Source organism: Panthera leo, chromosome D2, assembly GCF_018350215.1.
Source record: "Panthera leo isolate Ple1 chromosome D2, P.leo_Ple1_pat1.1, whole genome shotgun sequence".
In the NCBI taxonomy this organism is placed as follows: Eukaryota; Metazoa; Chordata; class Mammalia; order Carnivora; family Felidae; genus Panthera; species Panthera leo.
The window spans coordinates 70,949,848-70,967,635 of record NC_056689.1 but is presented as its reverse complement, the minus strand read 5'-3'; the positions used below and the strand labels follow the sequence as shown (position 1 = coordinate 70,967,635).

Here is a 17,788-nt window from a genome sequence, read left to right as displayed (position 1 = left end):
ACTGCTATTTAGCAACTAAATGCCCGGTGACTCATTCACTTTGTGGTGCAGGAAAATTCTTTCCATGGAAAACACAGGAGGGAGGGAATCTCTCTGAACCACTATGTAGTATTTTCCTTTAGGAAAGGCTTCTCTGAAAATGAATAGGCACCAACTGTCACTCTGTTAGCTTAGTCTCTAAAGCTGCCAGAGAGCCTTTCTAAATCAGGTTTTCTGTGCACTTTATCCACCGAGGTATACAGGAAGGTTCAGAACTGTAATAGGGGCCAGTTTGGTTAATAAATCTCAGGATTAAAAATGGTCATCCCGAGTAAGAGAGAAGTTGAACTAATTGCATTTACAATACCGGGAACATTGAGGTAGGATTGGATTTGGACTAGAAACCCAGTGGTGTTTTTCTGTCTCATTCCAATCGGGAGAGAGGGACAGAGTGAGCCGCAGAAGGAAGGAGAAGGATGAGAGAGCCCTGTTCCCTCAGCTTTGAGCTGAATAACATGAAAGCCTCGGAGAGAAGTGCCTCGGTGCCTATGCAGCAAAAATACAATAAAATAAATTCACCTGCTAGGCTCACAGCACCAAACTAACTCCACTTCTCTGAGGTTAATTTTGCTTGTCAGCGTCTCTTTACGAGCTCTGGGGGTGACTGGGGGGAGAGGGGCAGGAGCAGACAGGTGAAGTTTTAGTGCATGAAAACTGGGGACTATCAACGACTCCTTCCCTGCTCCCTGCACCGCTCTTGAGCCCCGCCCATCTCCCTGGACTTGCGGGGCGTTGCTCTAATGCTTGGCTCCTGTGTATGAATGGAGGTTGGTAAAGCTGCTTCAAGGAGCACTTAGACTCCAGCTGGCTGCTGACTTAGGAAAAACATGACCCGTGGGGCTGCAGCGGGGGCAGGGAGCAGTGGGAGCAAAGTACGTTTTGTAGAAAAGACGATTCAGGGGTTGGAGGGGACTTAGCCCTTCCCGGCTGAGACACTCAAGCTATTAATAGTAAAACCCTGAGTCACAGATGTAGGAATGTCACAGCTGCTCGAGATCTGCTACTGTTACCCATCAGAAAACCAGCAGGAAAGGGCCTCCCCACCCCACTAAACCTCACGTCGGCTATAAACAACCTCCCAGGCAGGTTGCTTGACTTCATTCCTTTCTGTTACCCTGGCTCTCTTAGACCCAACACGTTACAATATTTGCAGTAAATACAGTCTAATACTGGCTGTGCATTCCAGTTGGGAAAGATGTGTTGGCCATCTGCTGTTCTCCCCGAGTGGGGCTGCGTCTGCCTTTTTGTCTCTTGCTCGTCACGTTTCTCCCACATGGTGGAGATGTGTAACGTGGGGCCCGGGCTGGGGGTGGGGCCGGAGGATCTGGGTTCGGGAGACAGGTGCTGGATTGGGGTGGGCGTGGACTTTGGGAACCCAGAAGCCCCCTGCTCTTCGGAGACTGACCTGTGACCCCGTGGGTCAGAAATCCAAAGCCTTGTCAGCAGCCAGTGCGGCTGCGCGCCGGGCTCAGGGGCTTGAGGGGCGCGGGTGTGGCTGTTGGCCTCCGACTTTGCGGATAGTGTCCCTCCTGCTCGCATACACATATCCGAGGGGCTTGTCTAGAAAACGCTAATGAAGCAGAGAGAAGGTGGAAGTCGGAATCCTACCTAACTGGATAAGTCAGATTTTTGCTTCGATCCTGAATATGATCCTGGAAGGAACTGAATCCTGAAAGATCCTCTTCCCGGGCTGGCTCTCATTGTCTCGATCCCCTCGGGCTTCTGTCCCCCATTCAGGAAAACCAAGGAGGCGGGTGGGGGCGGGGAGCCGGGCTGGGGGGCGGCGGGGGCGGGGAGCGCCAGGGCCAATCTTCACTCATTATAGTTGAGCCTCCAAAGTTGAAGAAAATGAGCTTGGAGTCACTAGCATTATTTCTCGATTTTTCTACTACGGTTAATTTTATTTATTCCGTGTGTCCGAACGAAGCCGGAATAAGAATAGGGAGCAGCGGTGATAGGCAACTAATGAGCTAACAATTGACTAGTTTTATTGAAACAGTCCCTTGGCCGTTCCTCGGCCCCCCTCTTCTGGCAATGATTTATCAGGCTCCGGGAAGGGAGCGTTTTGTTGCCCGTTCTCCCGGGCCTGGGCGCGAGGAATGCAAAGTGGTGTCAGTGACCAGAGATTAGGACAGTGGAATTTTGCATTTGTTACGGCAGCAGCTGCTGTAGCGAGAGGTTTCGGCTCAAGGGCAGAGTCCCCGAGCTGGGCGCGGCCGCCACTCGGCGGCGATCGCGGGGCGGGCGCGGGAGCTCGGCCCCCCGGGATGGGGGCGGGATTTTAGAAAGAAGCCCCAGACCCCGCGAGTGGATGCGGGGGGCTTTTCCTCGCAGCGTCTGCACCGCGGATCTGTCCGCCCAGGAGCGCTCCCGCTCCCGCTCCCAGACTTTACTGCTGTTTCTTTCGGCGCTGCTCGCCAGAGGACCCGGTTGCCATGGTGAAGGAGAAAGGTAATTATAAATATCGATCCCTGTGCATGGTTGCAGGAGTTGCATTGGTGCTGCGGGGCTCGGCCACCTCATGGGGGACGATCAGTCGAAAGCCAGGCAGACATATTCTTGGGGCGAGACCCTCTGTATTGTGAAGTCATTAAGAACCTTTAATTTAGCCGCCGGCGTCTGAAGCGCATCCTATTTCTGGAGTGTTTGTACAGCTGAGCTCCTTAATGTGTGTCTCTTTTGATTTGGAATTGCATCTTGAATGTTTCGCTGTGTTTGAGAGTTGCCTTCCTGCCCCCCCCCCAGCCTAGCGAGCCTTCATTCTCTTCCTCACCACCCGCCCCCCTCAAATCAATAAGTTACTGACGATGTGTAACGAAGGGGTCCTTTTGCCAGATTTGTGCCGTGTTGGGACATGACCCGGCCTAGCTGGGGCCGGCTGAGCAGAGAAGCGGGCTGTTTGGAGGGTCTCAGGTGTGCTGTTTTAATCCCCTGGCATTCCCATGGTATCCCTGACCACCCCTCCAGACACCTTTGTGAAGGATGCGCTCTCAAAGGTGGCAAATCAGGTGGCGAGGAGAATGTCAAAAGGGAGAAGGCGGGGCACTCCGCGCAGGTGTGCGTTATTTTTTGAACTGGGTGTGGTCCTGAATTGTAAATTTTTCAGAATTGAATTCTAGTTTAAATTATTAGCTTATCTGAAAAATGTAAAAAGAACACAGCAATCCTTGGTTTTAATGATCCAACTAATACATAAAATATATCTTAAGAAAGTGAAATGCTACAGGAGAATAGAGAGCGAAAAGTGGAAGCGTCTTGCCCCTACCCTGTCCACCTCAATTCCCCCTTATCATTCGTCAATCTTGTGTATCCTTCTAGAGAGGTTAAGAGAGAGAGAGGGAGAGAGATAGTCAGAAGGAGTATAAAAACGGGACCATTCTGTCGTTTTTCTGTGACTTGATTTTTTTTCCCCCTCTTAATAATATGTCTTAGGGACCTTAAACACATGATTTTAAAATGTGAGTAACCACCCTTTAATTTTGCTCTTTGGTAAGCTTGGATTTATTCTGCCACGCTTTCTTGCTGTGGGCCATGACTTTCTCCGTCAACACGGATGTCTGTTCTTTTGGGGCTTCCTTGAACCATTTCAATGATGTATCTGCATCCGTTTTCACTGAGAGCCCCTACACGGAGTAACTTTGAGGTAAACACGCCAAACGCAAATGGATTCTTGTTGCTAGAAACTCAGTTTGGTTTTGTTATATTAACGGATGGCTGGAGAAATGGGGTCATGACAGCTAACCGTGCTAAGGCTGCACCTTGGGACAAAGAGAAACGTGGTTCTGCTCTATCCATTCTGCTCCTGTGTGTCTTTAATAATCCCTTGAATTAGCTTTGGTCTTTCACTGAGGAGGTGGTAATCGAGTGAAATGTTTTGGTGTGAATAAAGATGCTTCTAATGATGTTCCCTCTCTTTGGGGGATGTTTTCAGGAACTTTCAGAGCAGCATATACAGATGCTGACATTTCATAAAGGCCAGGGTTCTCCGTTTGTACCTTCTACCCGACTAGAATAACCCCAGCCCTGATCTCTGTTGCTCATGGATTGGAGTTTGTTTCCCCAATATAAGTAATTTGTGGGTGATGGGAAAGGGGATTACAAAAGCCGCTTCTTTTTTTTTTTTTTTTTTTAATTTTTTTTTCAACGTTTTTAATTTATTTTTGGGACAGAGAGAGACAGAGCATGAATGGGGGAGGGGCAGAGAGAGAGGGAGACACAGAATCGGAAACAGGCTCCAGGCTCCGAGCCATCAGCCCAGAGCCTGACGCGGGGCTCGAACTCACGGACCGCGAGATCGTGACCTGGCTGAAGTCGGACGCTTAACCGACTACGCCACCCAGGCGCCCCCAAAAGCCGCTTCTTGATTCCATTCCCACGGAGCCCAGGAAAGCCCAAGACCTGCTCTAAACCACGGATCAGGGATCCCCAAAGAGCAACTCCTTTTCCGAGTCATTGCAGGTGTCCCCAAACTCAGATTGATCGGCTGGGCTCACGCTCACTTTACAAGTGAGTAGCCACTTTCTAATTGGAACGTGGGGATGGGCCACTGAGAGGTCACATACGAGTACTATCTTTGCCCTTCGCCACCGATTAAAGGCTGTTCCTTTTTTATTTTGAGGTCTGTGCCAGTCCGTGCTGCCACCTCCCAGCTCTCCGCAACCTCAGCCAACAACGGAGGAAGGCAGGATGTGGGGCAGGTACACGAGAGATTCTGTGGAAAGAAGGCTACCACCGTAGCTTTTAAAGTGAACCGGGCACGGGGGAGCACGTGGTCCAGGCATCCATCCTGGAGAGGAGAAAACGGGGGTTCCGAAAGGGTCAGGAAATTGTTCAAGGTCACACAGCGGGTGGTTGGACCAAGGGTTCATCCTCTGCGTTCCATCAGATGGCGTGCGTGGAGCGGTGACTGCACTTAGGACGGTGTGTGGACGTCCGCTGGCTCTCTCGCTAGATGGTGAGCCCCTCTGAAGCAGCACCGCGTCTCCATCTGTAATTTTCTCGTGCACAGCTTACCTAGTATCTGCCCATCCTAGATTCTCAACAGTTGAAACAGACTGGCTTGTGCTCAGAGGTGGGACCCGAACCTTTGTCTTCTCCATCCCCGGACTCTTCTAGTCCTCTCCGTTTCCTCTTGCTCCCAGAGACGCCTCGCATCTTCCTCCCGGAGCTGACGCAGGTCTCCCCTGAGCGGGTTTAGTTCGTGGCACGTCCGTCCTGAGGAACGCGGGGGCCCTTGTGAAGGAGGGATAATGGATGCTGCGTTGTGCTCACCACGTAGGATGGCTTAGCTCGCATTGGTTCGAGCCCTTATTTTCTCTCCCGGGCAAAGTTTGCATGTATCTGGTTTGGGGTTGACCCTGACGGGAGAGAAAGGTTGCTTGCAGATAATACCTCTCCTAGTGTGGAATAGCATTTGCTGATACATTTGGACCCTCGCTATCTTTTCTTCTGCTAACCGGTCGCCCGTCCACTTCCAGTTGTAGACGCTTATTGATCCCGGAATCTTGATGAAATGGTTATTTCTCTGATGTGTTCAAGGACGTCTTACCCTTGCTGCATCCTGTGACAGATGAGCAGGAGAGAGTTTGGCGGGTTTATCAGTCAATATGTGCCTTCCTGAATACGCTCTCATCGACCTAAACTCCAGAGGCCCACTCTCCTCATTTAAAAGCTCTAATTGTCTAGCTTCTGTGTGTGTTCTAGTGCCCGCTTTAAAAGTACGAAAGGGATTTATGGTTTTTGTCAGAGAAAACAAGAATACACCCTAGAGACTGAGTTATGTGAACACTCATCTGATTTAAATAATAAGGGAGGCTTACGGTTTGGAAACCATGTGAGAGAATAAGAATTTAGCAGTGAGGGAGACACATCAAGGTAAATAGAGTTTTACATTTGGGCACACCCTTTTTTGTTTGGTTTCTGAGACTGTTGGGTGGCTCAACCTGCTCTTAAGGTAGAGTGGGACCCAGGGAAACTCCTTTTAGTCCACCCTCGAGGGAGATATGTGTACTCTCCACCTGACATTCAGGTGAACGGGAGACAAACACACACACACACACACACACACACAGCACACACAGTTTAGAACCTGCCAGAGATCACTTAGCTGGAACGTAGAGAAGCTTGTTTCTTGTTTCTTGGTAGCTTCTGAGAACAGTGGTGTTTGTGTCTCCCATGTGTCCTACAGACTGGCACCAAAGTAATCCTCTCAGGGCACCGATGTCCTCATATTTCCGGCTCAAAAACCTAAATGAGTGACAAGGTAAGATTCAGAGCTTCCTACCGATCATTGAGGATTCCTCCAGTCCTTAAATTACCTCCTCCACACCCCTGACCAAGCCCATCTTGTTTTATTATTTTTAATGTTATTATATCCACTGGTTATTGAACACATACTAAATGGCAGGCTTTGTGTTGAGAGCTTTAAATACATGGTCTCTAATCTCTCAACCGTCAAGGTCAGTGGTATTCCTCCCCTTTAATATATGAGGAAGGGAAGGCTCGCAGGGGTTTAGAAACCTGCCAGAGATCACTTAGCTGGAACGTAGAGAAGCTGATTTTCTACCCAGTCCTGTCTGGCTCCCAAACCTCTGCTAATTGTACTTCTGCTCCCCTTCTCCCCACATTGGTCCTATTTGAGTCATCATGGAGGCCATTTCCTCCCTCCAGCCTGTGTCACGCTGCCCCTTTGGCCCTTGCGGGAAATACCTGTATTCTCCTTTTCTGAATTTGTCAAAGACCTAACTCAAGTACAGCTTCCTTCTAATGCTTCTCAAGGGCCCATCCCTTCTGTAAATTCTTCTAGAATTACTCTGTACACCTAAGTAAACACACGGAAAATGAAACAACAGCTGAATCACCTGTGCGACTTAAGAAAGTGCTATCTCCTCGAGTATTTGTTGACTTCGTATACAGTCTTGTAAAAAACCTTTACAGGCGTCTAGTGTTGCTGCCTCTAGTGGTATCTGCCCCCCACCCCTCCCCGAAACACACAGCCACTACCCACTCAGGTGCGTGCACACTGCCTGATGTAATTGAAATCCATTTCTGTTCCATCTCTGGGGAGGTCTGAGAACAGTAGATCTTTCTCTGTGGTGTAGCTATTCCTCATGTCCAAGTTGCCCCTCAGGCCTCGCTTTGGTGTTTAACAGCCTCTTTTTGGTTCAGTTTTCCAACTCGGCTTCCCAGATTAATGCTTAATGCCCCTCCCCTCCCCACTCCTGGGCTTGTCTAGCTTCTTCACTGTTTCCTTAACTTGAAAAGCCCCAAGCTTTTCACCAATGACAACGACACTTCCTAAACAAGGTCTAAGGAGAAGCTGTCTATTAAGGGAGACAACCTGATGTTACAGGTTTTGGAATAAATGGTCTTGATGGGTGACTTATGCACGCAGCTCGGTTTTGAACTTTGCGTCTTTGGAAGGAAGGAAGCTCCAGTCATATTCCACCTTAGAGGAAAAAAAATCCAAGTGTGAACTGCTCTTACTATGATCTAAATGAAAGTGCTACTCTCATCGGAAGTAGACTCTGCCCAGCCTACCTTCACTACAGTAGGGCTGTCCAGATACTGGGACTTCCAAAGCTACGGGAAAGAATTTCACATTAAAAAAATAATAAACCCATTTCCCTGTGCCATTTACTCACAGATGTCTAAAAGATGTTTACCCAGAAATTCAAGAAGACTTCATTTCTATAATTAGAGTTAAGGCTGCACATATAAGTAAATCTAAGAGGAGGAACACAGTGACTTAAATTTACCTGGAGCTCTTGAGAACAATTTTTGATGAGGGAGTGGACTTAAGAACATGGAGACAGTGAGCATCTACGCTGCAGCTTGAGCCAACCACTCCCAGACTTTGGGTGGCCCTGCCTCTTGCCTCTGTAATTACCCAGTCAGGTGGCTAGAAAGGATAAAACAGCTTGTACTCCATCACAAACACCTTCTTTTACAGAACAACAAATAGACTTTTCCAAATTCCCACAGCAACGGCCTCCTAAGGTAGACTCATCCGACCAAGATGAAAATCTCCTCTGATTCACTTGGAGGAGGGGACCCTCTGTGTGACATCATATTCACGGCCCTTGGGGGGCAAGAAGGAGAGTCCTGATATTGTCTCTAGTATGCCAAAGTCAAAATGCCGAGTGTTTTCCTGAGCCAGCATTAGAGAGCCAGAGAACTTTTCAGAAGGTTCAGTGATCGGTGAGTGGTGCAGATTTCTCCCATTGTGGTTGAGCCTGATCTGGGCACACCACAGTAGAAACCAGCCAGCTTCCTATTTCATTGTGTGTTGGCCTGATGGTGACTCATACTGAGAGGTATGTTTATCCCAAATTGGCAGGAGCTGTGTATTCAAGGGCAAATTTTGTTAACACTGGGGAGGGTGAATATTTGTATGCCTGACCTCTTTTCTTTGAAACATTGTATTTGTGTTCACATTGACATGATTAATGCTATTATGGCCCAGTGTGCCCTGGGGGGGCACAAGGAGCTAGTTTCTATGCCCTAATGCAATCCAACAGGCTGATTTGTTTGACTATTTGGACTTAACCGTGAAGATCCTGGCTTTCTTAATACTTCCGGCAAATTACTGCCTAGGGCAGTGGTCCACAAACATTAGCAGGCATCAGAACCACCCGGAGAGATCATGAAAACACGGATTTCTGCACCCCGCTCCCAGAGTTTTTGATTCAGTAGGTCTGGAGAACGGCTTGAGGTTTTGCAGTTCCCAGGCGGTATTGATGCTCTTGGTCCAGGGACCACACTTGGACATGGTCTAGCTAATCCACCGTTTCTGTGGGTAAAAGGATCAGCCCTTCAAGCAGATGATGCAACTTTCTCTTCAAACACAACAACGACAAAAAAGTCTTTGTGTGGGCCAAACGAAACACGTCTGTGGGCAGGACTCAGCCTCAGGGCCTCCAGGTTGTGGTCTGGGGTTTAAAACACCACTCACCAAATCTAACCACAGCAGGGATGCACACATCAGGACCCAGGACTCCTGCGCATATGCATAGCAATGACTAAAATAAAAGTCACGTGAAACGATACATTTACTCTATATCCTATCTTTTTTATTTACCTTTTTTCAAGTTTATCTCGAGAGAGAGAGCGCGCGAGCCAGTGTGCATGAGGAGCGGAGGGGCAGAGAAAGAGAGGAAGAATCCCAAGCAGACTCCACACTGTCCGTGTAGAACCCAATGCCCGGCTGGATCTCACAACTGTGAGATCCTGACCTGAGCCAAAATCAAGACTTGGATGCTTACCCAACTGAGCCACCCAGGCACCTTATTCTCTTCTAGTTTTAAAATACGCTGGTCATGATCCGTTGAACCGATTTCATGTTTCATTAGGTCAAAGTGAAGTTTGAAAACCTAAAGTTTTGTTGGATGAAGACAGAATAAGGTACTTTCCTGGGCACCCCATTCTATCTTGGATACCCCCATTTCTATCTTGGATACTCATACGATGGGTGTGCTTTGGTGAAGTTGGGTTTCTTCCCTTGCAGCTGGAAAAGTTTTGACAAAATAACTGTAGAATCTTTTAGTGATCGTTTTATCCTCAACAGACGTTGGCCAGAATTTGGTGTCCTCTTTTTGGGCGCTTGAAACAATTAAGACTTGACCCCGCTGCTAAATGCCAAGTAAAATGCTACTTGGCTCAAGTTTAGCAGCAAAGCCAAAGGAAACCCCTGTTTAGGCCTCATCAGCTTCTAAGCCTGGTATTTCTGGAACTGCTTTTTCATTTAGCCCTATGTTTCTACATCACCACTTCCTGTCACCTTGCTCACTGGGTTTCCTTGGTTTTGCAACTCAGCCAAGGAGAGAAGGGCAAGTTCAGGGCTGGCACAGCCTGTCAGGCATGGTCTCACCCACCATCAGTGCAGCCGCTCTTCTGCTTCGTCTGTGGGGCACCGTGTGCAATATACATAGCATTCGTGTTTGACATATCCGAGCGCTTCCAGAAATACTGTAGTTTGGGGGCTTTGGAGAGAAGTCACCCCTCACTCAGGAACATCTGAGAGCTGAGTTGTGATAGCAAGCCTTCAGCATAGCAGGAAAGTCGTGGTCCTTCTTCCGGTTCAGGACACTTCTGCCATCACTCCTGTCTCGAGTGAGAGGCACCCCTGCAGTGTGCAACAGGACTCTCAGTGAGCTGGGACTTTCGAAACAAGAGGCCAAGAGTGGCCTCTTGCCCTCGGAGGGAGCTGGTGTGACTGGAGACGCCCTCGGGGAAAGGCCACGCCCACCGCGAAAGCCACAAGACCGCAGGGTGGCGGCGCTAATATTGTGGGTTTGCATAATAAGTGGGCAGAGAAGGCAGAGCCGAAACATGAATCAAGCCAACAAGGCCAGGCAGCTGCAGCTTGCTAGCACAGAGGGAAGCCGATAAAAACTATTAGGCAGGGGGCCGCTACCGTGCAAGCCATCTGGGGGCATTTGGAGAGGTGGGAAGGCCCTTTTGTTACACAGCCTGTGCGTCGCTTCCCTCCAGGGCGCTGTTCTGATCCTCCTGTAGTGGAGCAGGACCCTCTGGCGTTGTGCAGCCCATAGGCGGTACATCTTATTTACCTGGAGGCAGCGCGCTGCCCAGGGGTGAATGCTGGCAAATAGTATCAGATGAACACGTCTCCGCTGCTTACTTCCCAGAGGACAGGGAGCCAAACTCTTACCCTGCCGGAGATTCCATTTTTTCTTCAGTGAACAACGGTATTGAGAATGCCCCCTTTTCTCTCCAGGTGGGGGAGGTTTGGTAAGCTATCTGATGAGTTTAAGCATTGGAAAGCCTTATTGCTGTGTCTGCAACAAAAAACCCGCTTAAAAAAATAATAATAGGGGCGCCTGGGTGGCTCAGTCGGTTAAGTGTCCGACTTTGGCTCAGGTCACGATCTCACAGTTTGTGAGTTCAAGCCCCACATCGGGCTCTGTGATGACAGCTCAGAGCTTGGAGCCTGCTTCGGATTTTGTGCCTCCGTCTCTCTCTGCCCCTCCCCTGCTCACAATCTGTCTCTCTCTCAAAAAAAGAAAAAAGAGAAAAAAAAAGAAATGTAGTGTTGAAGGCCAGAAAAACACCAAACGTTGAACACATCTGGCAGGAGGAGGAGTAGAGTGTTGCTGTCATGCATTGGAAACATATTTGGTTTTTTATGAATATAGGCGTATTTAGTCTCTTAAACTTTGATAAAGCAATAAAAACACTGGAGAAAAACCATTCGACCATCTCCACATTTTATTGTCAGGATTAATTTAAATGAGATGATATTTGCAAAGGCTTCAAACATGGATCTTGCAGTAGGTGCTCAATAAAGTGAATGAAGGTCAGTTGACCTGGAGAGGTTTTTTTTTTGTTAAAGTAGCAGGGTAGGTACACAGTCCAGAGCGAAAGGGAATGGCCCAAGATCCCTTGCAGAGAAAATGAGAGTAACACGTGGGTGGTTAGAAGAATGAAATTTGCAATGGATGGAGGGCAGTGTCACACCGCCTTCGGATAGGATTTCCAGGGGAGACAAGGTTCAGAGCCTGAACTTCCAGCACGCTTCCCCGTGTATGTCCGTTTCTTTCTCATTTGTTGCTTGTGGTATAACTATCATGCCATTCGCCTTTGTGGCTTTGTAGAATTATCCCCTGAGCCTTCAGGATTTGAGAGGTTTACGTGAGAAACAAGTTGTGTTTACGAGTGGGAGATTTGCAGCCAGACTGCCCAGGGTCACATCCCAGCTCTACCCTTTACTGATTATGTGACCCTGGACAAGACATTTAGCTTCCCTGTGCCTCGATTTCCTCATCAGAAAATATATTGTAAGCACCAACTTCATAGGGCTATGGTGAGAATTGAATCCATTGATATGTGTGAAGCATTTACAACAATGCCTGGCACATGGCAAGAGCCCCGTGATGGTCTGTTCTTGCTATTACTGTTATCATACCTCTTGGGTGAGTAAAATCAGGGGCACCGCGTTCGTTGTGGTGGAGTTAAGTCATCAGATTGGTTTCAGGACTCAAGGTAAATAAACAGAACTGAGATAGATAAATTAAGGAACTAGGGAAGCCCCCCCCCCCCATTTCTGCTGGGCAATCTCTTTGCAGTTTGCCTCAAGCAGAGCAACACTATAAACCTTTGTCATACCAAGCTGCTCCAGGACCACACGAGTGGCTTCCTCTGGCCTCTTACCTCCTGTCCTGTGATAGAACTTCACCCAGGAATTCTTCAGCTGGGTTTGTGATGCCCACATGCCCTGGGCAAGCAAACTGACGACTCTACCCTGTCTCTCTGCCGTGGAATGAAATGAGGTATCTAATAATGACTTGGTTTCAGGACCCTGGGGACCCGGTAAAAGCAGTGGTTTTAAAGTTCTTCCCGATTCTTCCTGGAGGAAGTGGACCACCCGCCTGCAGGGGTCCTACTGACTCTTCCACAGCCTCATGTCATGCCCTGGGGACACTGTAGGGAGCATTTCCAAGGTTCTGGTGCCACCTCGGTTCTTCCTCAAAGGTCCGTTCGGTTGGCCATTGTGCCTTGCTGTGTGGTTCTCCGAAACTTAGCCAGACTTGATTTGAGACTGGTCCGTCAGTAAGCTCATCCCTTCAGCTTTTGTTTTTTTTTCTGAGCCTGAGACTTAAGCAAGCATCGTCTCTTATGTCATTAGTAGAGTGTATTGACATCACCAGAATTACCTAATGGATAGACACTGTCGTGAACCCAAGGTATTCAACTTGCTTGCAGTTTCCCCTGGAGGCTGTTGTGAAGAAAGAGAACGAGACTCATGTTCAATGAATGAATGGATTGAACACATATTTAGGGAGCATGGACCTTATGCCAGGACTGTGCGAGACCCTGGGGCCACAGTGGCAGTTGCCTTGTGGTGGAGAGCACAGAAAATACACAGGATGTTTAGATTATGAGAATAAAGCAAGGAAGGAGATAGGGTAAGTGTGGAAGCAGGGAGACTGTCTTTACGTAGATAGTTTGGGGAAAGCCCTCTGAGAGCTGTAAGCTGCTTTAGGATGAGACCAGAAGAAGGAAGCAGCTAGGGGACGAGCCTTTTGGGGACAGGATAGGGGCATCTGGAGATCCTGAAGCTGTGGGAACTGGAGCCTGGGAGCTGGAGACTCCTGGGGAGGCTGAAGAGGTGGGCAGGGCTCTGGGGCTACAGGGGGCATCCTGGGCAGTGTGATGAAAGCACTTGGAGGGCTTGGTCAGTGGAACGATGTGCTCAGATTTTGTCCTAAACTATCGTTGTGGTTGCTGTGCGACACAGGGATTGCACGAATGAGTCACGGACCCACAGTGAAGACACATTCCCCCTAACTGTTCAGTAAGCCCCCCAGACACCCTGCTTGGTGAGGGGATCGATCACTCATAGGCATATCTCATTGTTTCTAATTTTCTGACCCATCTCTGGTGCCGAGACTGGTGTTGACATCCCTCTGGGCAAGCGATGAGTGTGAAAATTCCCACATGAGTCATGAACTGGGTCTGATGGTATCTTGCTCATATTTTTTTTTTCTTTTCATGGGGTCTTTCCCAAGAGGGCAGCGGAGATGAAATGATAATGAGGGCTTTTTTTTTAGGGTGGGGATGCGCTGGGGAGTGGGGAGGATTTCGTGCCTCAATAAGGTATGAGATGTGTACAGGGTTTGGGTGGATCCTAGCTGCTTATGTATCTACAGTCGTTCCCTTTGATGGCTGAGCAAATGTGGAAAAGCTGAGACTAACACACACTGGTCAAACCTGCTGGTTAACATCTACAGAGACAGAAAATGGATTGGTCGTTGCCAAGGACTGAACAGGGGCAGGATCTGGGAGTAACTGCTAAGGGGTATGAGGTTTCTTTTGGGGGTGATGAAAATGTTCCAAAATTAGATTGTGACGATGCTCACACAGCCCTGTGAATAATACCCCAAGCCGTCGAATCGTGCGCTTTAAACAGGTGACTTGTGTGAATTGTATGAAATGTGAATTTAATAAGGCACATCCTACTGTTTACAGCCCGATGGGATAAGCTGGAATGGATACACTGGAAGCCGTAAGGTTCCTTGGGTGAATTGACCATTCGCTGGGTATCGCACAGCAGAAAAGCAAGTGTCATTGCCAATAGTCACAGAAGACAGCAGGACAGGAAATTCAGCATATGTGACTTTGAGGTGGAGTGCGTGGGTATTTATCACCAAGGCGCTTAAGGTGTGACCCACCATGTTGCTGCATTGAAACCCCATGGAAACAACGATGGCTTCCATTTCTTGAACACTCACGAGCCGTCAGGAAGAGTGCTGAGCACTTTACATACATTAACTCATGTATCCTCCCAAGTATCAAAAGTAGGATTTATCCTCATTTTACAGGAGGGGAAATTGAGGCTTCGGGAAGAAAGGTAACTTGTTTCGAGATCATATTGCTGAGAGGGGTGCGGCCGGGATTCACACCAAATCTCTCTGACCAGAACCTGTGCGGTGACTGGCTCACCCACTCGGGTGACCTCTCCCTGCACGCCATCCTGTGAGGGCAGGGGGCTCCCAGTTTGCCTACACTGTGGGCTGAAAAACAGCCCTACCACAGCTCGTCAGAGATAAGCTAGACTATTCTCTGATTCTATCACTCCACTCAAGACCTCCACCCAGAGAGAATTAAGGAACTGTAAAGTTTGTTCCTTAACCTGCCCTCCAAGGAGGCACAGGGGCAAACGTCTTTCACTGTCCTGTATTCCACGATGCCCTTCGCTCTGTGCTCCAGCTAAACCAGATTTCCAGATGTTCCCCCAAACACACCCTGTCCCACCCTTCGTTGTCTAAGATGCCTTCCTCTTCCTTCCCACTCATTTAAGTCCCTCCCTTCCTTTGACGCACAGCCATAGGAGTGCTTCCTTCTTGAAGCATTTTTCTGGTTTCTCTTTCCTCCTCTTATAATTTTCTTCTGGCACACGATTTATTTGCTACCTTGTATTCATATGCATTCATTCTCATGCATTTTCTCTCTCTCTCTCTCTCCCCACCCTCTTCCTCCCATCTCCCTCTAGCTACCCTACTAAGTAAGCTGTAAGGATCTAGGGTTTATAGGAATGTCAAGGGTTTAGAAACGTTGCCCTTTTCTCCTTCTGAAGCCTCTATTTCAGAAGATGGCCAGGCCTGACTTATCATGCCCCCAGCATGCTCCGGGCTCTCCCCTCTTCAGGCCCGAAGGGCTCATGGCGCCCCTGCTCTCTGAACTGTCCTCCCCATCACCCTGTCACCTGCAGCCCACCCCCCAGTGTCAAATCACACTCTCTCCTCCCTAGCGGAACTTTCTCCACCCATTTGCCCCAGCCTAGTGCTTGCTCGTCTCTTCCGAAGTCCTTACATATTGTCTGTGCCCGTCCTATACCCTTCCATCTCCCAGGAAAGCCCCCGAGTGGTTTTCTCTCTGCTCTGATCGGCTCTCCAGGTAGGACTTGCTGCGGGCTGTGCACATGTCTGGGATCCCCGCCTTCAGAGGCAGGGATGGCTTGGCTAGTCTGTCTCTGGAGTCCCCACAGTGCCTGCACAACACAGCACACGCAGCAGCAATCACTGGGTCAACATTTGTTGACTCTGTTGATGAGAGATTATTTCCCGAGGATGCTAAGGTTGCATTTCGTTTTCATGGAGGCATATTTTTAATGTCTCTCTGTTCCCTGTCCCCCAGTCCTGCGTAGGACTTCAAACATATTTTTTCTTTCCCGGTGATAGACTTTGCGAAGTCTGTGCTCTCTTAAACTCCGGAAGAGAATCTCTTCTCACTACCCAGAGAGCAGTTCTAGCATTTGTAAAAATCGTGTCTGATTTTGCGTGTTGGACGCTGGGAACACGAACTATTTGCGTTTGTCTCCCCCTCCCCGCCTCGCCGTGGGTGCAGACACCAGAGAGAACCAGGGCAAGGTGAGCTGCTGTGTTTGTTCACAAAGTGCTAGTGGGAGTGCCTTTTCAGAAAGGGTTCAAATTCTGATTTCGAGAATTTGGAATTTACCTGAACCAAAAGGCTCGTCTTGCTGTTTACTAGCATTATAGCCTGGACACCGTGGTGTGCTGGTAAACGCTCTGGGAGGGGGGCAGGAGAAGGCCTGGATGTGTAAAGACTGCCAATAACCACGGTGTAAATCCCCCCCCGCCACCGATTCTCCCCCCACGGCCTATTTCAAACTACAAGGTGAAGTCACTGGCCGCACAGTTGGGCGGGCAGTGCACGGTCGGCTCTCCACAGCAAAACCAGCTCCGGCTTCCCACTCGTGGGGCAAGTCCCTTAGCGTCTCTGAAGGTCACTTTTCATAGCTGTAGAATGAGGCGAATTTGAAGTCGATGGGATCAAGGGAGATAATATACTTGGACCCCTTTTATAAATCATGAAGTACGAATGCACATATCCATCATTTTCATTAGTTTGTCTAAAATGCTATTTTTAATCAGTCATTCCTGTAGTATCCTGAGCCGTGAGTAAAAGCAGCCAAAACAAAAGGCAAAGACAGCCGGGAGCTTCCTGTGCTATTGTCAGACTTCAGTTTGTACCTCACAGGGATGCCTGGACCTACGTCTTGGTTCTTTCTATTCTAACCCCTCTAAGGTGTCTGGAGTTGGAATTGGGGGTGGAAGCCAATATTGGTATCGTGCCTAAGCTAAACCCTGTCCCGTGACCGTAGGCCCAGATGCTAATAGACCGTGATCCTGTCTCTAAACTCGTGTTCCCAGAATGGCTCCAGGGGGACCACGGTCTGTCCCAGTCTCTAGGTCAGCAAGGAGGTCACTCTCTAGCAGCCTGTAAAGATGTAGGGTTTTGCCAGCCCGGTTCCGACTGAAGCCACTGCCCACTGGTTTGACTTGATCCATTTCTTTTTTTTTTTCTTTTTTTAATGTCTTTAAATGTTTACTTATTTTGAGAGACAGAGAGATAGAGAGCAAGCAGGGAGGGGCAGAGAGAGGGAGACAGAGAATCCCAAGCAGGCTGTGCACTGTCAGTGCAGAGCCCGATGCGGGGCTGGAACTCACGAACCGTGAGATCATGGCCTGAGCCGAAATCAAGAGTTGGATGCTTAACCGACGGAGCCACCCACGCGCCCCTGACTCGATCCATTTCTAAATGGGCTTTCTGGGGAAGGAACAATGTGAGATTCCTGGCTGACCTTAAAAGGCTCTATCAAATTTCAGAAGGGATTTTTGTCATACGTGAGACATGCCTGCTCATGCAGGCTGGTGACAGTTTCTGCTGACGCGGACCTCTGTGTGCTAGGGTAGTACTGGAGGGGATGACGACATGTGGTCACCTTGGAGGCGAGACCTGTATTCTTAGCCCCCCTTTACCGTCTTGGGGGAAGAGAAGCACATGGCGGGAACGCAGGCCTGAGAGGCAGGGATCCGGCCTCCTGATCCAAAGTCCTTTCTAATTACTGTGAGGGAGGGGAGGCAGGACTCTAAGCAAATGACTGCACCCCAAAGTAAAATTACTGAGTGCGTCAAAGAGAGGCTAGCGGAGGTCACAGAAGGGTGTTGCCTCAGTGAGTTATCTCAGCCTAGAGGTGTGTCTGAGGACTCACTCTTTTAGGAGGCGGCAAGGGCACCAAGGTGACTTTTACGTCCCTTTCTGAGATTTGCCTTCCTCTACAGAAGGCAGGTGTAGCACATCCGGGCCAAAGCGTCATGTAATTTACAAAGAGGAAACTTCCTGGCTGAATCATCATAATCCTAGGACCTCTTTGCCTTGCGAGAATCAGATTAACTGGATTTGAGCCTGGGATGTTTCTATAAGCAGG

The 17,788-nt window shown here is 48.9% G+C and overlaps 1 protein-coding gene across 1 annotated transcript in view; it reads left to right on the top strand.

The window, feature by feature from the left end:
- Positions 1–1,983: 1,983 nt before the first annotated feature.
- ABLIM1 (actin binding LIM protein 1) overlaps positions 1,984–17,788 on the top strand; it is a 158,600-nt gene continuing 142,795 nt past the window's right edge. The window contains 1 exon segment of the mRNA XM_042908656.1: positions 1,984–2,490. Within this exon segment, the coding sequence (XP_042764590.1) occupies positions 2,475–2,490 (16 nt within the window). The 5' untranslated portion in view covers positions 1,984–2,474.